The following is a 25,795-nucleotide window of genomic DNA, read 5'->3' as shown; positions in this document are numbered from 1 at the left end:
TCGAGTGCCATTGGAGGCGAGGATGGAAAAAAAAGTGGGTTTCATCTCAACGAGTTGAAGAAACTGATGAATTGAAAACGGCAGTGTTGAAGTGGCTGAACTCCCTGGCGGCAAACTTCTATGCAGAGGGCATTTAAAAAAAAAAAAAAACCGTGCCACGGTACAGAAAGTGCTTGGAAAATAATGGTGACTATGTTGAAAAATAAAGTGGATATGTACTTGTTTTTTAAATAAAACAATGTTGCTAAACTTACTTACCTGTTTCGAATTAAATATCGGCCCTTTCTTTTGAAATGCGTCTCATATTTATTTATTTATTTATTTATTTATTTTGCGTTCAAGAGACCACAGGATTGTACATTTGTACATGCGGTATAGAACATGTCAAATTCTATTATTGTTTATATAATAAACTACTACTATACTTCCTTATACATCACATTAGTCTTACAACATGATACATGTATATACATAGAAATACCATACCTTATCTATTCATCTACCTGGTTTTATTCATAGTGCGAGAATCTATTATTATTATTATTATTTTTTACATTATGCTATCTTCATTTAGTATTTAGGAAACACGTATTCAAGATATTATAATAATATATAAATAAATATGATTACTCATGTAATAATAAAATAAAATACCTTACTATTGATTCATACAACTACAAGTTTCTAGCTTGAGCATGTTCATATATATATATATATATATATATATATATATATATATATATATATATATATATATATATATATATATATATATATATATATATTTCAGAATAAACTATAACCTATGGAACATTACCCAAATCCTTTCGAAATAACATTGTACTTTATTATTCTGGGTATATTTCTGACAGTTTAGGCTACGACCGGTACATGAAATAAATAAAGGTTTTGGGAATTGGTTACATAACTATTTTCTTCATTACCTATAAAAACAAATTATCTTATAAACGGACTAAAGAATTTTACGTATCAGGTTTATTTTCGAAGTGTAAATATTAAAATTACTGCTCATCTTACTTTGTTGCGAATTTGTTGTGGAAATAATGTCCGTGATGGTTTCTTTCGGAGTTGTCCCCTTTCCTCCCACATTCTCACTCCGTCAATTCTTTCAGAATCAACCATTTTCGTTAATCATTTGTCTCTTTTAGTCTAAAGGGCATAACAGGAAGACATTAAACACACAGATTCATAATCTAGGCCATACCCAAGGAGTGATATCGTCCCCAGGTAATAATTTGTCATGGAAAACAAAAAGATAATACTTTAAATTTATTAGAATTGGAGATAGTTACAGGGTATCTAACTTTTTTTTTTTTTTTTTTTTTTGTATACCGAAGAAGATACTGTTCCATGCAAAAGATTTTAACCGACTAAAGTACTAGAATGCCTGTTCTTCGCACGCGGAGAATACGTTTCATTTTTGGACAAACAGGGCACCAAAACTCTCACCAATCAACTTAGGGACCCCAAAAACTATGAATTCGACATTAATATCGGTCATTTTCAATTATTTTTACATGTCACTATTTCTCCTTAGGAGTACTAATGGGAGTTGAATTTTGAATTTAAACAGCATCGGTAGTGTAACAGTTAGGGACGTACGCAGGGGGGGACCTGGGGGTCCGGACCCCCCCGAAATTTTGACTTTCTTAAAATTTAGCCTAATTTTAGGGGCAATTTTAGGAATTTTAATATAAAATACCTTCATATTTAGTTTGGACCCCCCCCCCGAAATAAATTCTTGGGTACGCTACTGGTAACAGTTTATCTCAGCGACCCCGAAAACTATGGATTTGACACTAATTTCGGTCATTTTCGATCTTTTTTTAAATATCTACCCCTTCTCCTCACCGAAGTTGCACCGTCAAAGTGAAATAATAAAAACCATCCCATGCACGAACCTCATCTATGTTAACAATTTGATCGAGATTGATTGGATGGTTCAAGAGTTATTAAATCACGAACATAGTCACTTTTATTTTTTATATATAGATAGATACTAGAAAGAAAGAAAAAATGCCGTTGAAGCCAAACTTGTGTAAAGAATAATTCGCCACTATTCATATTCCACGAATATGGATCTAAATTAAATGTTAAAAAGTGTAAAAAGCATTATTTTCTCTGTATTGCTAGGATTATTTATATAATAGAGCAGTAATTTTCTTTGTAAAAAAATATGTACAACTATAGATTTTGTACATTTTTGTTGAAACAGGGTTTTCTTAAGATTTACTTACTAGTATTTTTGCTCATTTTTTTTTATTATTTTCAGATACCTGAGTTTGATAATCTTTAGGGGGACATGAATGGCATTATTCATATGTGTTCACATCCGAACGATTTTGATCCACACTTTAGGATCACAGAAGAGAAGATTTTTAGAGATATTTTTCATTACATTGAGGTGAGTAAAGTTGATATTTACTATTTTCGCTATGCAGTTGTATATAAACTAGAGATGCAAGGGCTCGAAAAAAAACCGGCTTTTTTGAAAAAAAAAATCGGTTTTTTCTGCTTCGCTTTTTTGCTTGGGAAATTTTGGGCTTTTTTGAAAATTTTGCTTTAAGCTGATAATGCAGACTTTGTTTCGCTTCTCTACAACAAAAAACTCATTTAATTAGTGGTTGATGCAGATAATAATATGAAACCTCGAAAATAAACCATGAATTTCAAAAAGATTTTTTTTTTTTTAATTCTTAACACTTTTACATTATGAATTCCAAAGGATTAACCAATATATGTAATAATATTTTAGCCTCTTATATACAATAAGTACTTAAAAATGATACATAAATAACTAGCAAAATTGTATGTAGTATTTTTACTTCAAAATATCATACACCCTCTTTTTGAAGCAAAATAAAGAAAAAACATGAGAGAAATATGCACACCTTGAGCTTCGTTTCGGGTAGCTCTGTACATTCTTGAAATTTTTCAGTTAAGTTTTAACTTTTATATAGATTGTATGAATATTTCGAACAAATTTTTCACTGATTGATCACAAACGTAATAATCTGTTACCACCTATCAGGTGCTTCGGATCTGCAAAATCGGTAAAGCTCCAAATTCTGTAATGCACTGACTGTTCCTTAAGCTTGTTCAGAATCGGGAAAGTACCGAATTTTCTGTTCATGGATCATATACATAATAGACGGTTCATCTGAGAGTATGGTTTCCTAGGCTGTAGAATATATAACAACCATCACGGTTTACCCAGTCCTGAAGGTTTCTGAATTTTTAACAAGATAATTCAACATATCGTTACGAAACTTTTTTTTTTTTTTTTTTTTTTTTTTTACCAAAAAGAAAAACTATGGAATACATTTAAAAAGAGTGGAAGACTTGATCACTGTTCCAATTCACAAGAAAGGAGACAAAATTGATTCGAAGCATTTCTCAACATTCTATTAATAAAATTGACCCCATACGCAGATTAAATTATTGGAGATTATCAGTGTGTATTTAGTCGAAATCGATCAGATATTTACCATTCGACAAATACTCGAAAAGAAATGGGAATATATTACCCAGTACATCGACTGTTTATTGATTTTAGAAAGGCTTACAACTCGGTTAGGGGGAAACATTGTACAACATTCTTACAGAATTTGGAATACCGAAAAACCTAGATTTACTAAGTGTTTAAATGAATCCCAGAGTAAAGTCCAAGTAGAAAAATGCGAGCTTCCACGTCGAGATTGACCTGAAACAAGGATATGCGTTATTGCCGTTATTATTCAGCTTTGTTCCGGAGTACCCTATAAGAAAAATCAAAGATAGGAACCAGGGCCTAGAGTTGAATGGTGTTCACCAGGTTATGGTGTGTGCTGATGATGTAAATCTAATAGGAGAACAATCGAAAGAAATGCAGAGGATTTATTAAACGCTTGCAGGGATATGAGTAAATGCAGAGAAATCTAAATACAAGGAAGTTCACAAGGATCGTAATATGGCAAATTGTGAGTGCGTTAAAATATCAATTAATACTTTCGACACAATGGATACTTTCAAATATCTTGAATTAGTATTACCAGATCAAAATTATAACCACAAAGAAATTAACTGTCGACTGAAATCAGGAAATTCTTGTTATTATTCAGTTCAAAACATTTTGTCGTCGCGAATTCTGTCAAGGAATTTAAAGCTTAAAATATATAAAATGATAATCATGCCTGTTATGCTTTATAGTTGTGAAATATGATCGTTTACGCTGAGGGAAGAACGCAGACTGAAATTATTTGAGAATAAAATTCTGAGACGAATATTTGGACCCAAGAGGAACGGGAATGGGGAATGGCGGAAACTTCATAAGGAGGAACTACATAATTTATACGGTTTACCAAATATCGTTAGAGTCATCAAGTCTAGGAGGCTCAGGAGGGCAGGTCATGTAGCCAGAATGGAAGAAAGTAGGAACGCTTACAAAGTTTTAACTGGAAATCCAATCGGGAAACGTCCATTAGGAAAACCTAGGCCCAGATGGGAGGACAATATTAAGATGGATTTAGCAGAAATAGGAATACAGAGTAGAAACTGGATTGAATTGGGTAAGGACAGAAGTCAATGGAGAGCTTTTGTGGTCATAGAGAAAGAGAGAGAGAGAGAATACATTTAAGTTAAGCACAGCAAACATGAGTGAGTGGTTAGCTCTCGCGCTTCTATCGTGAAGTCCGGGATTCAACCCCGCATTCGACCATTTTGACAAACGTTTTCTTAATCCCATCTGTGAATGTAGAAATAGTGCGTGTACTGTGTGTCCTGGCCGACTTCCTTTCTAATAGTTTTTAAATCTTTGTTATTACTAATTACCAGTAGTGATAGATTTGCAAAGAGGGTTAGGGGTGGGAATATCTTTCGGATTGAAGCCTCTACTCTGAAATTACGGAATTTCTAAAACAAACTAAATATTAGTTTTGCCTTTACTCATAAACTTCAAGCTGTCCTCAAATAAAAAAAATAAAAAAAAATAGGAATTTTAGAAAAACTAAGCATTAATAATAAAAAAAAACCTCCCAAAATACTTTTCTAAATCCGCCACTGATTATCAGTATAAAATGGTCTTCAAGGTTGTATCTGAAAGATTATAGCTGAATATACAAACGAAACGAAATATTTGTTATGCCTGTACTCATAAACTTGCTCCTCTTAAATAAAAGTTAGGAATTTTTAGAAAAACCAAACATTATTCAGAAAAACCCCTCCCAAATATTTTTCTAAATCCGATACTGATTATTTCTATCAAATGGTATTCAAGGTTGTGTCCGGAAGATTATTGTTAAATCATTGCACAACTACACTATAACGGAAATGTGGAAGTACGCTCTGATGAATATATTGAAAAACATAAGTTTAATTATGTGCTAGAAGCTAGGGTTCTAAGCTCCAAGATATGAAACACGGATGACTAAAAAGAAATGATCTAGAGAAGAAAAAATGTGGATGATTCAGAAGTTAAAATAAGGTTAAACAGCTTCTAAAATTGCCCTCAAATACTACGTAGTTTATGTTTACTTTAATTCATAAACCATGTGCTCCATCCATCATGATGGTGAATTCCAGAGCGAAATATGGCATTCAGGTCATGAAATCTTATTTAACTTTAGAGTATACTATAAGAAAGCTATTTAAACAGAAAAATCATGAAAATGAAAAAAGCCAAAATTTCCAAAATTCTCGTTTTTGTCTCAAAAAAGCCGGCTTTTTATGTGCAAAGAACCATCGATTCAAAAAAGCCGGCTTTTTTGCATCTCTAATATAAACATTGAAATTTGTTATGAACTATTTTAGATTTTTTTTTGCTTTAACCGTCCAACATATCAGATTAATTTCCGCTTCTTCCATTAAACTATCTCTGCTTTCAGCCTAATAGCGCTGTCACACGCGCCCTATATTAAAATAAAGTAATTTACTTGGCGAAGCGTTGTAGTAATTCACTCTTATATTTCGTTTCCATTTTACCTTTGAAAACAAGTGTCGGGTAGGTATATTCAGAATTACACCTTGACTATTTCTGTTCAAAGTGAAAAATGGAGGTTTTTGTTTTTCTGAAAATCTAGGAGCAACCTGCGGAATGTCTTGAAATAGAAGCAATTAAGATGTTATTATGAATACACATGGCTGCCGCTGTGTGTAACAAGATGAAAAAGAAACGAAGTATGACAGTGGATTATGGTATCAACTGTTCAACATGTAAAATATTTTATTATTTTTGAGTTTTTAATTTATTCTTTGTACTTCTCTCCCTATTTACGTTCTTTTATTACAATTATTTTTATTATTATTTTCTGACAAATAGTTTGATTACCATTTCCGTTTTGGGATCCCTTCGTTGCAAGCATATCTAAGAGCTTGTAAACTTCTTTAATAAGTGCCATGATTTTAGGATACATAAGTGTGGACAAAGGATTTTTCAGAATAGGATCTTAGTTTAGAAAATAAATGCTAGCTACAGTGACTGACTGTATAAGAAACTGAATGAATATCGTTAGTGATACAGATTTATTTCCAATCCTTTTCGGTTCATTGAGTTTCACCGTGTTACCCTATTAATAGTTATATTTAGCTCACTAGCGAAACGTTGAAAGTAGTCCTAGTCCAAAGAGTGCTGAAGAGATGACACAAACGCGACAAGTCAGTGGTATATTTCTGATCGATTTAGAGTCCAAATTTGTACGGAATGAGGAAAATTTAATATCGATTATCCTTTAATATTTGACCGGATACATTAACATCTATATATATAAAAGAGAACGTACAAAATCCTTTGTCCGCTCATCACGCTAATACGGCTGAACCAATTTCTTTCATTTTTGGGGGGTTATTAGGATTTGGACCCTAGATGGTTTTTATCATATCACTTTAATTTTTAATTACCAGTGTCTTGAGATAATTGACCATTCAAGTGTCCATACGTACAAATCCTTTGTTATTAGTTCATCATAGGTAAAAATAAACGTATTTATATGCAACCCGCATGACCGTGTCACTCGGCGGGTTAACATAAATGACAGGCGCTATAATGTTAACATCTACTGCAATTTGAAAGCGAAAAAGTAAAAATTATCTAAGTAACAAAGTTTATTGCGTTCCGGGGTGACCGCAGCGAAGCGGGGTGAACGCTGCTAGTCGTACATACTTGCCTGTAGACTAATGGTTCTTCAGGGACTTGAATCGGGACCAGCCGCATCAAATACAATCCGGTCGGTCTTACGGGATTGCGGTTTATGTTACTGCAAAATTTCGAAAGAGAATTTTTACATACGAATAAATGTTGCATTGAGATAGTGTATCAAATACACGTTGTCTAAGAAGATTGTATGGATTCTTTACCTTTATGTTCGTCGTAGCGTTAACAATGTCTTAATTTTCATTTGCAGTTTCTGTTTCGTGTGATTCAACCTCAGAAACTGTTTTTCATGGCAGTTGACTTAGTTGCTCCTCGTGCCAAAATGAACCAACAGAGAGGAAGAAGGTAAGTACTAATAAATTATATTGAAATAATTATAGAATACATTGAGAGATAGTACGTTTGCAGATGAAGGAGAAATAATTGTAGGTATCTTACATTTGTTCAATGACACGTGGCAAGTTGAAACTGAATAAACAAAGTGGGTCATAATTTCCTTTGTGGTTTCGAACATTGATAATGCAGCTACATAAATTGTTCATATATTAAGCCGCTACAGAGCAGTCAACGACCTTAACGTGTCATGTTGGGGCGTGTGTGGTAGAAACATTCGGCATCTGTTTCTATGAATGTCTCAGTTGTTGTAATATGAATATTCACAACCGCGGAAGCAATTATGAATAACTTCGTTCCAGTATACATAACCTAATGAAGCCTATAGGGCATATCTTATTTTATAGACTTGGATTTGCGTTCGTTGTATTTTGGGCTCAAATTCAGCTCCGCCATCCTAACAGGGACTTTCAGGGTTTTCCCACCAGGAGAATTTTAAGACTATTCCTATAGAAAATGGTCATGACTTAAACATTTTCCCGCATCTTAAGCTGTTATGTAACGTATGTGTTGTATCTAGATCATAAACAAAATGTTATACACAATGCAATGGAAATATCCCTGAAGTAGCATCCCTGCTTCCTTTGTTTTTGTGTCATAAGAAAACAATTGTTTATTCAGTATTGGCGAAATGATTAAAGAGAAATAAGTTTTTCATTGTATATTTGCTACACATTTTAAGTATTTTTCATTGTAAATCTTGGGTACAAGAATTATTAAACGGTATGTCACTTTCAAAGGAGCATTCCACTTTCCGATAATTATCCGTTATTTGCACAGTATGTTCATTATGCTTTTAAAATTCGGTTCGTCATTATTTTCATGTTTGGAAATAATAGCATATTTTACTGTTTGCCTTATCCGGCTAGTTGTTACGGGATGTTTCATATTAAAAATGTTCTGTTTCCGTTCTTTCGTGTGCAAATTGTATTGCTCTGTGCACTGGCACAAATATATGCTATCTAAACATCTCTAAGTAGTGGTATTTAAGAACCTGGAAAAGTCAGGAAATTTGATTTTGCCAAACGAGCGGGAACCCTTTCATCGATTACTTCTAGTTTTCTTCGTTTCTATGCTAGGCAAGGAAAAAAATTGATATTTTTAGTTCATTGTGTCCTGCTATTCGTTAGTAACAACTAGTGTATTGATAATATGTACAATTATAACTACTTTTATTATATTTGCTTACATCAAATAGCTTTGAGTATCTTGGGTGGTAAAAGTGTTGAGAAGTTAGTGAGACGAATGTTAGAAAAAGTATTCAGTAACGACGCAGCAAAGAAATTCAACTGGACCGGTAGAAAGGGTAAAGAAGCACTAAGAACCCTGAGAATAATGCAAATACTGAAAGGTATGCTTTGATTGGAAACTCCTGTCTAATATGCACTTTGTTTGAGGACAAATTTTAGACAGTCACCACTCCTATCAAGTACATTGAGCAAAATGCCTCCTTCCTCCCGCGATCTGAGGTTCATATGTGCAATATTGTTGTGACTGAATCTTGTGTAGGTTCCATTCGTGGATAAACAGACCTGTAGGATTTACTTACTATTCATTGATGCTCGTTTCCTTCGATAATATGCGCGAAACACAATTTGTACGCTTTACAAATTCAGGGGTGAAAACGCAAAGGAGCGTAACTTGAAAAAAAGGGCGTTTTTCTATTATTACTTCCACGTGTTCTATCAACTGTTAAAATGCAGTATCTCACTTCATTATAGTTCCGGCGATATAAAGATTTAAAAATCAAATTTCCCGTAGAACTTTAAATCGCTCTCCTGTAAACTTGGGAAAAGTCAAGATACCCACTTCGAAATGACGGCCTAAATTTCGTTATAGTTTCCTCGTTGGCTTTTGTCACTGCTTAGATTTTCTAATATTTGACCTGTTGGTATCTTGGACAAGGACTAAATGAATGCTCTTTCATTTATCTGGCTTATCACTCAGTTGTTGCTACTAGTACTTACCAAGACAGTTTCTGTGCGGTCATGCAATGAGAGTGCCTAGCAGGATTACATGCAAAATAACGTAACCTTACACACCTGCTTTCTAGCTTTCATAGTAAAACTTAATTAATCAAATTTGCTGGCAGGTGACATAAAATTTGTTTTCTACGCCATATTAGGACAAACTAGTCCCAAGCTAATTATTATATAATCGTTTATTAAAAGTGTCGACAAAACGCACGGTAACTACCTTCAACATGATCGTCATAAGGCGTTCGGTCCTCATGTTATTATTACCCCATCGTAAAGTATTGCCCTCAAGTTATTCGTTGCATGTCAGAAAAAGAATTCTGAATAACGCACGTTAGTGTGAAAGCCCATCACATTTATTACACTTCTATATCAATTTTTTTCAGCCAAAATGCTTCAAAGGGAACTTTTAAGCATAGAGCGAAGTTCAACATTAGTCCCCATCATTCGACCACACAGTATTTTAATTCGCAATACTGGTTCGATCCCAGCTCGCGCTGTGTGAACTTTGTGGTGGACAAACTCCGTACTCGTGGGTTTTCTCGGGACTCTCCCGTTTCCTCCCACTTTTTTCATTCCACCATTTTATTCATTTCTCATCATCATCGTCTCCTTTTGCCTAACCGTCATAACCGTGGGACGTAAAACTGAAAGATCTCATTTTCATTTAATTCGCTATACGTTACAGGGAATCGCCAATTTTCTCTCGAAAATAGATTACAGGTTTCTCAGATCCAATTTTGGTCCATTAATTTTAAATTACTCGTATGTTCCGTATAACAACAGTTAACTTGGGTTCACGGTACCATCTCGACATCTAGTCCATGGTTGGGAAGAATATTATTGAAGTAAGATTTTTTCCAAACTCCGTAAACAACTAATACTACACTCACTGACATAGAACACTGTATCATTTTGTTATGCATGGATGAAGAATTTTTTACTTGTTTTGGATTCGAATGAAACTGCATACTAACCACTAAATCACATTTATTTGTTTATTGATTGAAGAGAACCTTACAAAATTAAAATATTGAGGAGGAATTTATTGAAGTAAAATTTTTTAGCAGTCCTTCTAAAAACCAACTAACACTACACTCAGTGATATAAAACTAACTAACTCTCTCTCTCTCTCTTTCTCTCTCTCTCTCTCTCTCGGGTTCCCCCGTAGCCGTCGTTACGGTTACAGCGCTCGCCTTCAGTGCGCGTGGTCGCAGGTTCAGATTCACCTGGGCACCTAATGCCTCGGATAGCAACTCGAGTAGTGGTTCAGATCCCACCTTAAAATTTAGGTTCTTTCTCTATATAGCCTCGCTGCTGAAAAGGGACGCGAAACTCGCACCAAACAGATAAAAACATTATGTCTTACGTTATTCATGGATGAAATCTTCCATCCATAAATAGCAAGAGAGAAAGTGTTTATGTTAGTGACTGTAGTGTTGATTGTTGTTTGTAGGGACTGGAAAAATCTTACTTCAGTAATATCCTCCACAACCATGGAGCAAACGTCGAGATTGTACAATGAATACAGGCTAGTTGGTATACGAAATATCCAAGTGATTGCAAGCGTATGGACCGAAATCGGATCTGGTTACAAGGATCGGAACATTAACACGTCATTTGTGTTTGCGACCATTTAGTACTGTTTATAGGAGAATGGCAGTAAAACTTTTACTTCCTACTTCGAAGGTAGTCATCCTGACTGAGTTTTTCGGCGGGTTTTCTCAGTCCCAAAGAGGCAAGTGATATTGCATCTGAATGGCAAGGGACGTCAGATCTCAGGTGTGACGACCTTCGACCGTAATGTTCACTTGGCTACAAAATATTAAAATTAAATTTTCTTCAGAATATTCCGAGTAATTTAACAGTGAACGATTGTACTTTTTAATTCATAAGTGTTCTGTACATTGCGTTATACATGTTAATTACACTTTGTAATCATTCCAGATGGCGTTCGGCGGGTAATGCCATCAGCAACCGATGATCAAATAGAAATGCACGTAAGGAATTGGTTTAAGTACTCCATCGACAGAGACGGTGGGCGGGAACGAAGACGACCATCCTCTGCGAGTGGGGAATCTGAAGAAACAATTAATACATTTTTAAAAAAGACAAAAAGAAGCATTTTTTTCGGTAAGTTATTTCGATGTAAAGTAATTGTATTTAAGATGGATAGATTTAAGTTAATATTATTTAAGTCATAATTTTAGTGCGTTTAACATTAACCTGCCGCTAATTTCACCGTTTTTCTGTAATGTCTTCACAATAGATAAATGAATCGAAAACTCCTTTGTAGGAAGGCCTGACAATATTGTCTGAAAATATTCGAACACTATATTATCCTTTGTACTATAAAATGCGCTTCAAACTTCAGTCTTGATTATTTTCTCACGTGCAGAACTCAGAAAGGACGTTATTTTCACCTTTTTGCTTTTTTGTTTTCCGTCTCTAATTTTAACCCTAGAAATGCTGCAATAAAAATTACAGAACGCTGATCAAACAAAAATTCTTTTTTATGCGCGTCTGTTTGTTTCCAGAAGATCCAACCCACTATCCCCGAAATTCGTGTATTTTGCATAACTTTAGGCGAAATTTATGTATTTTGTACCACGGCATGGCACGTCCTCAGGTTGCGGATCGAGGTGAAGGCCTCTAGATATAGAGGTTAGCTGCGAATATACTGAATAAGCAGTCGCGGACAGCCGACTAGGAGTGGTCCTCCAGCTTCGGGGTTTGGGTAGGGCTAACAACCTCATCCTGTATAAAAAAAGCACTTGTTCAGAAATATTCACAAAAGCTTCGGACAAGGACTGATAATTTGGCACGACCTTAGCAAAAGAAAATGGACATGAAATTTGGAACATGGAATATTAGGAGTCTGTATAGGACAGTCGCGTTAAAATCCGTAACGAGTGAGTTAGAGAAATACAGGATGGACGTAGTAGGAGTTCAGGAAGTTATGTGGGAAGGAAATGGATCTGAGAATTCCGGAAATTTTACGTTCTTTTACGGGGAAGGAAATAAAAATCACCAGTTAGGAACAGGGTTTTTCGTTCATAAACGTATATTACCAGCAATTAAACGGGTTGAATTTGTTACTGATAGACTTTCTTTTATTACTCTTAAGGGACGGTGGTGTGATATTATTGTTTTAAATGTACATTCCCCAACTATAGATAAGGATGACGATATAAAAGACAGTCTTTACGAAGAAGTGGAACGGATATTTGACCAACTCCCGCGATACCATATGAAAATTGTATTAGGGGATTTCAATGCGAAGGTAGGACGAGAGGATATTTTCAAACCAATTATAGGGAACGAAAGTCTGCATAAGGAAAGTAATGACAACGGTGTTAGACTCGTGAACTTTGCAACATCCAAAAACCTAATCGTGAAGATTAGAAAATTCCCACATCGCGACGTTCATAAATACACTTGGTCATCACCAGACGGAAAAACACACAACCAAATTGATCACGTTTTAGTAGATAGAAGAAGGCAATCTAGCATAATTGATGTCCGGTCGTTTACAGGGGCTGATTGTGACACTGACCACTATCTGGTAGCAGCGATAATACGAGAGAGGTTATCGTTGAATAAAGGTAATACTCATTGTCCGAAAACGGAGAGATTCAATTTAAAGAAATTAGAAGAGAGCCAGGTAAAGGAGAAATACCAGATTGAAGTTTCGAATAGATTCTCGGCTTTAGAAGATTCGGAGTGCACTGGTGTTGAGAATACCTGGATTGAAATTAGAGATAGCATTAAAATTTCAGCTGAAGAAAATTTGGGACACGCGGAAATACGTAGGAACAAACCATGGTTCGACCAGGAATGCATAAAACTAGCAGAGAAGAGAAAACAGGCAAAATTACGCTGGCTACAAAATCCGAATGAAATAAATACACAAAATTTCGCAGATATCAGACGGGAAACTTCCAAAACTTTTAGAACAAAGAAACGCGATTTTCTGAAAGCTAAAATTAAGGAACTTGAAGATAATAGTAAAAATAAAAACATCCGGGATATGTATAAGGGAATTAACGAATTTAAGAAAGGCTATCTACCTCGTGCTTATATATTAAAGAAATCTGACGGTACAGTTCTCACTGACACGGATAGCATCTTAAAAAGATGGAAAGATTTCTTTGACAATTTGCTTAACACGCAACCAAAAACTAGTGTGCGTGGAGAAAAGGTGATACACACCGCAGAACCGTATATTCCAGAACCCAACCGAATAGAAGTAGAAACCGCTATAAAGAAATTAAAGAAACACAAATCTCCGGGTGTAGATGAAATTCCGGCTGAGTTAATTTTAGATGGAGGCGAAAAATTGTGGAACAAGATACACAAACTCATTCTCCTTATATGGAACAAGGAAGAATTGCCACAAAAGTGGAAAGAATCAATCATTGTTCCAATTCACAAGAAAGGCGACAAAACTGACTGTAATAATTATCGAGGCATTACTCTTCTGTCAACATCCTATAAAATCCTTTCAAATATTCTGTTAGCAAGACTGACCCCATACGCAGATGAAATTATTGGAGATTATCAGTGCGGATTTAGACGAAATCGATCAACTATCGACCACATATTTACAATTCGCCAAATACTCGAAAAAAAAAGTGGGAATACAATACTCCGGTACATCAACTATTTATTGATTTTAGAAAGGCGTACGACTCGGTTAGAAGGGAAACATTATACAACGTTCTTACAGAACTTGGAATACCGAGAAAGCTACTTAGATTAATTAAGGTATGTTTAAATGAATCCCAAAGTAAAGTCCGGGTAGGAAAATTTTTGTCCACGAGCTTTCACGTCGAAAATGGCCTGAAACAAGGAGATGCGTTGTCGCCATTATTATTTAACTTCGTTCTGGAATACGCTATAAGGAAAATCAAAGATAGCAACCAGGGCCTACAGTTGAACGGTATTCACCAGGTTATGGCCTATGCTGATGATGTAAATTTTATAGGGGATGATAGGAGAACAATAGAAAGAAATGCAAAGATCTTATTAAACGCTTGCAGGGACATGGGTTTAGAAGTAAATGCAGGTAAAACTAAATACATGGAAGTGCGTCGGGACCGGAATACAGCAAATTATGGATGCGTTAAAATATTAAATAATACTTTTGATAAAGTGGATAGTTTCAAATATCTAGGAACAGTATTAACAGAGGAAAATCATATGCACGAAGAAATTAAATATCGACTAAAAGCAGGGAATTCGTGTTACTATTCGGTTCAAAATCTCTTGTCGTCGCGAATTCTGTCGAGGAATTTGAAGCTTAATATATACAAAACGATAATTATGCCTGTTGTTCTGTATGGCTGCGAAACATGGTCACTTACTCTGAGGGAAGAACATAGACTGAAAGTATTTGAGAACAAGGTTTTAAGACGAATATTCGGACCTAAGAGGAACGGGAATGGGAAATGGCGGAAACTTCATAACGAGGAACTACATAATTTATATGGTTTACCCAACATTGTTAGGGTCGTCAAGTCTAGGAGGCTTAGGTGGGCGGGTCATGTAGCTAGAATGGAAGAAAGTAGAAACGCTTTCAATGTCTTGACTGGAAGACCAATCGGAAAACGACCATTGGGAAGACCTAGGCGCAGGTGGGAGGACAATATTAAGATGGATCTCGCAGAAATTGGAATACAAAGTAGAAACTGGATGCAGTTAGCTAAGGATAGAAGTCAGTGGAGAGCATTTGTGAACGCGGCATTAATCCTCCGGGTTTCATAGGCCATAGAGTTAGTTAGTTAGTTAGTTAGTTTCTGCCGTAAGCTAATCGTAGCCTTTCGATTTTGTAAAATACATCTTTGCCAGTTATCATAATCTTTTGTAGAGAGAAAAAAAGTGTACCATTTTAACGTACGTTGGTGTAACTTTAATTCTTAAGAAACATTGTTTCGGATTCAGGATTTATTAAAGATTGTGTGTTCATTAAACGTTTTCATCCTGAACTACGGTTTAAACCATTTTTCTTTTTTCAGTTGGTTTAAACAAAAACAGCAACTAAAATAAAATAAAGTTAAAAAAAAATTAAAAGCCGAAGTGCCACAAATTGTATGAATTTGGTGTCGGTTTTTCCACATATATCAATTAATCTCCGTTAATTCTACTCAAGGTTCCACCAGCGAGACAACTCCCCTCCCCTTCCCCCAAAGAAAACATGAAAATACCAGTTTTAAAACCCAGAATTTTCTGTTTTTTACATTATATGATTTTCTGAACTTTCTGAAATGATGAAATTTCAAAGAAAAGGATAATATAAACTTTCGCATTTTAGTGTTAGTAATCAGAATAAAATTGTTTTCTTCATAGTTCATAGACCTGGTCTGTCTTTTGACACGTGTTTTTGTGAAACGGCACTTTTCCGCAGCATAAGGTACAAACTGTGATGTTTTTATTTGATGTACTTCCTTGAAATTGTCGTGCTTTCACACAAAACATCAGTATTTTCTCAGAGAAACCACTTGAGGAAGATATTTTTACATTTTCGAAATCCCGAGGGAGGAGTTAGGAAGAAGGTGTACTACCAATTAGGAGATGGCTTTTTTCTCAGCCATATCACGCCCTATTGATGCCTAAATATTTGTTATTATTCCTAAGAATGTGATGTACTAAATTCCTTCGGACATAAAATGTTTTAATTTAGGAGATGTGACCTAAATTGTCATAAATTATACAGGGTAAATATGACGCCAAAAAATGTTACTTTCAAACGTAGTTTTTAACATTTTTTATGTTTCTAAGACATTTGTAGATTTTATAGACACACGAAGTAATTTATCAGTCTTGCTTGAAGATAAAGCAGATTGTAACATTTTTTGCCGCTAAAAGGAAAAGAACTCCAATTGTGAAAATAAATCACATGGGTCCAAGTTTTTTTTAATTACCTAATTTTTTCAAATCATGATTGTATATTCTGTTGGGATCATAATAGTGTAGAAGTAATGTTAAGTAAATGAAGGTAATTTGTTGCTATTCAATGCTTTTTCACACTGTAATAGACTGAACTTTTTAAAAAGAATATATGATGATATTTAAATGCCAATGCCTAATGAAGAAGATTGAGGACAAGCTCTAGAAGTTAAAAGTAACTTGAAAGCCCCAAAGAATGTAGATATAGGATTCGGGCAGAAAAAAGTTGCATTGGGAAGCTTAAAGATGTCAAGGAAGTAAACAAGTGCAGTTTCTTTACTGATTGTCGAAAATTTTTGATAGACACTACTGAAAGAAATACTCGAAAAATATCCTCTTACTCGTGCCATTTCATGCTTTGATCCTGAGGTATTCTTGTATAAACCTAAAATTGCCCGGATAAGGATGACGAAGTGCTTGGTAATACTATATCAGTCGTTTCGTCTCGATGGTGTTAAAACAGAGGTAGTTCAGAAAGAGTTCGAACTTTTTTTTTTTCAACCGTCTAAAAGCATCTTATTTTAATTCAAATCTTGAGTTTTATAAATCAGTTTTAAGTGGGAAAAGTGAATTCTAACACTTGTGGAGTCTTGTGAAAATGACTGATTATTTCACATAGAAATTCAAATGTAGAGTCTGGTACTTCTATTAAGAAAAGTTTATTGGTAGACAACTTGTAAGTGGCTTCTTCATTAGCCCAATGACAACTGGTAGATTGGCCTACGCACGCGGAACTTCAGAACTCTTAACTTCTGTAAAATGTGCGAGAACAAGACAATTCGGCTTTGGAAGAAACGGGAAAAGAAAGAGAAAATTATCACTTAACTCTGTATGAGCTTATTCCGTAAAAAAATACGAAAATTTGATTTAGGTGCCGTTCTAAAATTTTGTAGCTCCTGATCCGAAAACTAATTATCGGCCAAGATCGCAATCTGTTGATGCAATTTTTTTTTGGGAGGGGGGGTCATTCCTAAAATTCTCGTTATCTTTTAATATGTTGTATAATAGACCCTATGTATAACAATAAATTTGTTGCAATAACTGAAAAAAAAAAATCGGTAGGAATCGGTATGGGCAGCTGTAATGTTCGCTCGTCATAACTTTCATTATGTTAAAACTTTCAAATATTTTTGCGTTTGAGGGTGGAAAATTCACAATTTGCATTCTCACAGTTGCATATACATTTACACATTATTTTGAAAAGTTTCTCATTGTTTTATTTTTCATTTTATTGAATTCAAAGAAATATTGAGAAATTCCATTAAAGTATCGTTTTTTTTTTGTTTGTTTACTAAACATTTAGGAGCGCTTATTTTTTTCGAAATTTATAGAATCAATTTGTTGCCATTTTTTTAAGAATTCTTAAGTTACAGCTGTTCGTTGTGGAGAAGGATGGATAATCTTTTAGTGTTTTATATAAAGAAATTTAACGTTAGTGTATAATATTATTTGAAGATGTCTTATAAGTCTCTTCACTAGCTCAAATGGCAATTTCTTGGATAACTTACACTGGTCTACTATTATTAGCCTTTTGTATGGCTCTGTGTCTACTGTATAGTGTTACAAACGGAAAGTTGCTGATCTTTGGCAGCACACAGGTTGAGAATCATTGCCCCAAGTCTTTATTTAGCTTTTACGGGCATTCATCATCAGTACACCATTATGTTATTAAATGTCGCGGGTCAGGGAAAATGGGTGATTTTGCAGCTGGAAATCTGGGAAAATGATAAAAGTAATTTTGTAAGAACCCTGTGTTGGGTTAAATTCTTATTTTAAAATTCAACCATTCATTGCTTTTATAAACGTCATTTCTAGCGTATTGATTATAATACAATGTCACTAAAATGACGTTACATACTTGTTTATATTGTTGATAAATAATAACGCAGGCATGATTGTGACGGGAATTTCCTGTTCTAAAAAATACACTAATAGAACCGTACAACTCTATACGCAAAGTACTATTCCCGAATATACTAAACTTGGCCTTCACATATTTCGATTCCCGAATATACTTCGTATAGGAGCTGTAGATCTTGTCCTTTATAACCCCATTGCTGGAAATACGTGAAGGCCAAGTTAATTTATTTCTGTCCATACGTATTTTTTTTAATCAATCACAGAAACAGGTTGACTTTTTATTTTTTGTAAGAAAACATGTTTTTTGCCAACCCTGGATCGCAACACTTATTACAAGAGAAAAATGTTATTTAAAAAAGATTGAAATAAAAGAACTGCCAAATGAAGTTTTAAAAATATTTTTCCACTTCATTATTTATTTCGATAGGTTTTAAGGTGTTAAGTGTATATGGCACAAGAAGGAAAAGGGCTCTGGTAGGGTCTGTTTTGAAAGTTTTATTCCAGTATTCATCTGAGATGTACATGAAAATTTCTACCCAGTATTGACATTCGCGAAGCACAGAATTTGCAAATGCTAAACCAGTGGTAGAATGGACCTTTATTTGTTTACTTTAGAAAATCGCGAACTGCAAATGTATTTAAATTATATTTTATAAATTAAGTTCGGCTGTTTTCACTTTGTACATATGAAATATATATCACGTTGCATTGGAGGGGATTGTTTGTGCTAATAAGCTACTTAACTTTTATTTGCAGTTCTGGTTGAGATGAGAGGCCAGCTACTGAACCTACACCCAATTCTTCGATTTTAAAAGGACATCTAAATAGTTGAAAAATGGAGGAAACAGTGGAAAAAGAAAACTTTGGAGATTCTGCGAGATCTAAGCGCCAGCAAGATTCAAAAGGAGTATAAAAAAAATGTTAATGAATACAAATTTCTCTCTGCAGAAGTAATAGGACAAGAAATAAAGAAAACTAATAAACTAGATTCAGATAACAATGCGAATGAAACTTCGTGCAGAAATGATGATCAAGTTCCACGTGTCAGTGACCTCGACATTTCAGAGGTATCCAGTGAATATGATAATTCTAGCGATTTTGGAATGTGGAGTGATAGTTCACATGGTGAAGTTTCTGATTCTTTGGAAATGAAGTTGGTGCAGTGGGCAAAGGAACATTGAATTTTTTATGTCATATGAAAGTACTTTGTTAGTACAGGTTTGTGCCACAATGAGTTTTAGTTTAACCATAATAGATTATGAAAAATTAAGAAAACAAAATTGGGGGCTGTGTGAACTTGGCCCCCCACCCGTGGTACAAATGAGTTAGTTGGCTCATTTGAAAGATGTTCGTTTGTACCGAATTGTACCGTAGTTTGTTTCGTTTGTACCGTTCTGGATTATGAAAAATTAACGAAACAAAATGGGGAGTCATTTCAAGCAAACATTCAAATCAAGTTTCAAAAGAAAGGATACATGTGAGTTTCCTGAAATTTGAATTTGTCATGGCAGGTCAATCTAGCCCACACATCTTAGTTTCCTTTCCAATTCTAATCAAACGTCACCAAAAATTTGTAACCAATATGTACGAATTTATAGCATCAAAGTTAGAATTTGTACCCCCATCAATTTCGAGAAATTTGAATTTTTGATGGCAGGTCAAACTGATCCACAATATATATTTTTTTTCAATTCAAATGAAAACGGTACCACAAATTTGTACCCAATATATGCCAATTTGTACCAACAAAATAAGAATTTGTACCATTACCAGGTTGTAGACGTTTGAATTTTGGTTGGCAGGTCAAACTGGAACGCACTTCCTTTTCTTTGCAATTCGAACCAAAAATTTATCCAATATATACCAATTTTTACCAGCAAAATTAAAATTTCTACCCCCATAAATTCCGAGAAATATGAAATTTTAATGGTGCGTCAAGCTGGGCTGGACAACTTATTTTCTTTCCAATTCGAACCAGAAGCTAAAAGAAATTTGTACCCATTATGCACCAATCTGTACCACAAAAATTAGAAATTGTACCCCGAATATTTTTTGGAGAAAATTGAACTTCTGTTGGTAAGGCAATGTAACGGAATTGAAAAAAAAAAGGAGGAGTATAGTTTTGTGAGCATTTAGATTGAAGTAAGAAAGTGGATTAAATAGTTACCAGTTTAGTCGCTAGAGGTATGCAGTGATAGACTCTTTCTATGCGCATCAAAGACATAGTGACATCTAGTGGCAAATTTGGGAACTCGTTGAACCGATGTGAGAGAACTCAACCTTGAGTCAGGGGCATTCGCAAGCTGGTACATCGTGTGAATGGAACGGTAGAATTGTGCTTCGTAATGTAATTGAATAATCGTTCTATTCCATATTTTTCGATGTAATTTTCCTGAACTGGAGTATCATGGTAACGTAAGTTATTATTGTAATAGTCCATATTAGCATAGGATAATGAGTAATCTTTAATCATTCTTTTTATATTATTTTTCTTGTATTTTATTCTTTTTTCTTTCTTTTTGACGTAGTAGATTTGAATGCTTGGTTTGATTGGGGATGCCTTATTATTTATGGCGGTATGGGCTAGTGTATTGCGTATTAAGTGAAATCAGGAAATTGATACTAAATTCTCTTTTTGGACATTTAATTCTTGCAAAATTAAAAATTGGGACATAATTGTCATGCTCCGATGTTCATTAAAATGTAAAGATATGACTGCATCGAAAGATGAACGTTTCTGACGACAAATTGATATGAGAGTTTTCCATAATTATTGTTACCAACGTTTAGTATTTCTCTTGTTGTTGAATTCGTATATAGTTTTTGTTACAATAAATGTTATAGCAGAAACGTCCTTTTGATATTAAATTTGAATCTAACCTACATCCAACACATATTGCAGCTGTATAACCGCATTGAACCTATTGGGATTTCCTCTAGTCTCTTTGAGGCCTCACGAGGAAGTAAAAATAAAGCATTGGGGTGTACCCCCGCAAAATTTTATTGTTACAAGGTACCAGCTTGCGAATGCCGGTTATTGCTGTGTTGGATCGTGTCCCGGTTATAGTTGTGTTGGATCGTGTCCCGGTAATATTGCTTGTGTTGGTTTGTGTCCCGGTAAAAATTTGAATATGGGTTCGGATCAAGATAGCGCAGGTTTGATCCCGGAAGGTAGGAGTGGTTAGTGCTATTACGGTTCGAGTCCTGGTTTGTGGTACTTGTTCGATGTCCCATTATATCAATTTATATGTGGTCGGTTGAATGTAAAGAGTACGTATATATTTCATTCCCTTGTTGAGAAAAGGAACAAAAAGGAACAAACAAAAAAATCGTTTCAGCATTGGAAATAATACGAATGATTGGCTTTTGAGAAAATCTGTTCTAAGGAATATTCGTTCCGAGATAGGAAATATATGTGAATGGTTCTACTGTGTTACAGAATTAATAAATTATAGTGTGTTGTACGGGGGAAGTTTATGACCATTTTTGGCCTTTCAATTAGAAATTATATATATAAAAAAAATCAGAATCATGAATTTTGCCGCTCGTTTTGAAAGAGAGTTCACAGGTTGGTCTCCTGTGTGTAATCCAGGGGGGGGCCCTCAGAATCGGGATGTTTCTGATTTGTTGGACTTCGCTGGCTGTGCGGTGCCACAAGTTCGTCCTTATCGTGGGTTGAATAAACCGCCTATCACATGTAATTTCACAAAAATATTTTCAGAAAGCATTTATAAATCTAGAGATATGCAAATTAGCGAACTACCTCTTGTGAATGAAAATAGTGGTATTCTTTTGTGTCAGTTCTTGTTGAAGGTAAACGAAATGAAGGTCGCACCTTCCGAAGCAGTTTTGGTAGCTAGTTTAAGTAAATGTAAAAACCAAATGTATGAAGAGATGCAGCGTTTACTTAATATAACAACTGATTGGAAGTATATTTCTGAATGTATTTTGGAAAAATTTATCTCACCTTTAGTTCGTACGGAATTTTATAATAGTAAGATGTTTAGAGTTATGAAAGAGCATGAATCCCTTCAAAATTTTCTTCGTGAAAAAATATCAGTGTTGCAACTATTGAATATGGAAATGTCAGATGTAGAATTTTGTCACACGGTCTCTAACTTAATCAAACCTGAGATACGGGATTTATTATTGTTAACTGGTTTACCTAACACTGTTTATGAATTCTTAGAATTTGCCGAAAGTTATGAGAGGAATAGGCGATATGCCTTGGATTATCAGAAAACAGTAAGAAATCAAAATATTTCAAATACAGTAAGTAGTACGTAACCTTACGAAACAAAATCGTGTTATAAATTTTGGGGCAGGATTGGTTTGCAATGTATGTGGTAGTAGTAATCATGCTTGGAATCGATGTCCGTATAAAGGTAGCAATATACGGGGAGATTCTATGTATTTGAACAATGAAATGGAGAATCAACATCATCTTTTACAAATGATGGTTTCCATCTGTTGAACGCCTTATCCGGCCGTTATTGATACAGGCTCAACTCTGAATTTATGTGAACGAACTGTTTTTAGGGAAATAAGTATGAAATGTCGACCTAAAATTAAACCTGTAAAGTATTCAGTAACTGTTCTGGATAATGAGTCTGTAAACATTGAAGAAATGGTTGAATTAAGATTTTTCGTGAACAATTCTTGTTTTAGTGCTTGGTTTGGAATTATTGATCACCCTAGTTTGAAATTATTGGTAATTTCGTTTTTAAACGAAAATTGTGCTCATATTGACATTCGAAATAAAACTATTTTTTGAGAAACTGAATAAAGAAGTAAAGTTGACTGAATTTAATCAACATGATTCTCATCATTCGGATATATTTGTAGATTATCCTACAAAATTAAAACATTCTAGTGTAATCTATAGTGGGGTTAATAGACAGAACATTAATACAGGATGTCGCCCTAGAGTGTGTAATACGACCGCTTCACTTCAGGAATCTAACATTGTTTTCCTGGTGCAGTTATACAATGCCCGGGCCAGGTAGGTTGTTCATCTTCTACCGTACATGGTTCTCAAATTGAAAACAATCATCAACGATTGGAATTTTGTGGAGGTGAGAGTAATGGTAATGGTATTAGATCTGGATCGCGTTCTATATCTATGCAGCGTAGCTCCTCAGCGGCAGCGTGTAGAGGAATGGATTTACATCGGTCATCTGGGAATATTGGTAATCGTCGTGAATCAGCGGGGCGTTTTCGTCACGGGACTTCTGTTGTCAATTCATCCCGTTCTTCAATAACATCGTGTGATGTGGGAAATAGATGCCCGTCTGTGTATCAGAGTAGTCACCATCCATCCATGATGTCAAGAGATCTTGGAGCTTCAGAGGCGGAGCGTAATCTAGATGTCTCTCACCAAGCAAAGGCATTACCATCTAGGAATTTTAGACGACAGTCAACTATTCGTCGAGGTCAGCGTCCGTCTGCGGTGTGCAGTGGTTATGAGTTTTCAGTAAAGGTGAACAGTCATGGTTTGTTGTGTCAACCGTCAACGACATCTGATAGGAGCGGATTTCAATTTACGACATCGGCTAAACGTTCAGCGTCACATGATGGTTGTCACTCAGCAATGGCGGAATTCAGTGGTGGTGTTAATACTCAGTCGTCTATCACACAGAGGTCAGAACATCTTGAGGAATCTGTTCCAATGAGTGATCATCGGTTTCCAGTGGTGCATAGTGACATTGATTTACCTGATCAATCATTAAAACCCCCATTAACTAGTAACTGTTCACAGTCAATTTTGCAGATAAACCGTTCAACTTTAGGTGTGGAGAGCAATGGTGGTGGTCCTAATCGATCTTCCTTAGGCCAAACAACTTCGGGTGTGAGCAAAGAGATGGTTTCCGGTCAGCGTCAGCGGGCCAGATCTAGGTGGAGAAGGGGAAGTTCCAGCCGAGCCAATGTTGAGACAAACGTTCATATACCAAGGCGTTCTTCATCTAGGAAGATGGATCCGAGAGATTTTTTCAGAGATGCCCAGTTTGTGGAAGAAGTTCCAGCTGGGGTCAGTGTTGACAATCCCACCAGATCAGAATTCCAGAATTCACTCAATGAGTTGGAATGAAATGGAAAAGGTAATGTTGATTTCTCTGTTGATGTTATTTCTCCAAATTTAATACCTTACGTTGAAAAATTGTTTAATGAATTTAAAGATGTTATCACCGATAATCTAAGTATGATAAAGGATTATCAACATAAGATAATATTAACTGATACTACACCGTGTATTACACAGCCTTATTCTGTTCCCAAACATAAACTTAAAGATATGGATACATTTATCGATTCTTTAATAGAAAAAGGGGTTGTTGAAGAGATTAAAAGTTCGCCATACATTTCTCCCTGCTTTATGATTTCAAATAAAGATAAATCGCCCAGATTAGTAGTCAATTTCTCAGAAATCAACAAGCGTGTGTTAATGACAGGATTTCCGAGTCCTTATGCGGAATCTATCATAGCTAACATTGGGAGACATCGTTATTTTAGCTGTTTTGACGTAAAACTGACCTATTATCAAATCGAACTTCATCCTAGCTCTCGATCAATAACAGCCTTTGCTACCCCAACTAGATTACTCCAGTTTCGCAAGATACCCATGGGTCTTGTTATTTCAGGCTTTGTATTGTCTAGCTTAATGCATAAGATGTTTAGGGACCTGGAAGGCGAATATCTAGACATATTTGTCGATGACATAATAGTTCATGCTGATAGCATTGAAAAACACAACGAGATTCTCGAAAAGGTTTTACAAAGATTTCGAGAGAATGGTGTAACCATTTCTCTTCATAAAACTCGTTTGTGTAAACGTAAAATAAAGTTTCTTGGTTATGAATTTTCTGAAGGTAATATGTATATCGACAAAGAAAGAGTGAAGGTTATTAAACAACTTCCCAGGCCTAAAAATCGTAGAGCATTAGCGAAACTGTTGGGTTTTCTTTCATATTATTTGAGATTCTTGAAAGATTATGAAGAATTGTTAGGGCCTTTATACGAACTTAAGAGTCCTAAAAATACATTTAAGTGGGGTAAAGAGGAAGATGAAATTTTAGATCAAATCAAGGAAGCTATTATAAATCATGTCATTTTGAAAGTCCCGGATTTTTCAAGTCCATTTGTAGTACATGTCGATTCATCTTGTCGATGTTATAGTGGAATTCTTAGTCAGTATGATGATCAAGGGTTATTAAGACCGGTGATGTTTGCTAGTAAGTTAATTCCAACAACTGATTGGTCGAAGAATATCTTCGAACTTGAGATGAAATCTTTAATTTACTGTTTAGACAAGTTTGATATGTATCTGCATCATAATAAATTTACAGTATTTTGTGATAATGCCAGCTTAACATGGATTTTGAAAAATCATAAAAGACAGAGAAAATATGAATCTATGATAGAAAAGATAAGTAAATATAATTTCAATATAATTCATCTTAGGAGTAAAAAAAAA

At 34.9% G+C, this 25,795-nt stretch overlaps 1 protein-coding gene across 1 annotated transcript; it reads left to right on the top strand.

Annotated features, from left to right (window-relative positions):
* Nucleotides 1–2,316: 2,316 nt before the first annotated feature.
* On the top strand, nt 2,317–24,415 carry LOC145694870 (uncharacterized). Its single transcript, XM_081771573.1, has 4 exons — nt 2,317–2,425; nt 7,398–7,492; nt 11,464–11,649; nt 19,081–24,415. The coding sequence occupies exon 4, from the start codon at nt 23,447–23,449 to the stop codon at nt 24,410–24,412; it is 966 nt and encodes a 321-aa protein (XP_081627699.1). The 5' UTR covers nt 2,317–2,425; nt 7,398–7,492; nt 11,464–11,649; nt 19,081–23,446; the 3' UTR covers nt 24,413–24,415.
* Nucleotides 24,416–25,795: the final 1,380 nt, after the last annotated feature.

This window comes from Thermobia domestica, chromosome 9 (assembly GCF_964235325.1).
Source record: "Thermobia domestica chromosome 9, izTheDome1.hap1.1, whole genome shotgun sequence".
Taxonomy (NCBI): Eukaryota; Metazoa; Arthropoda; class Insecta; order Zygentoma; family Lepismatidae; genus Thermobia; species Thermobia domestica.
This window is presented reverse-complemented; position numbering and strand designations above follow the sequence as displayed.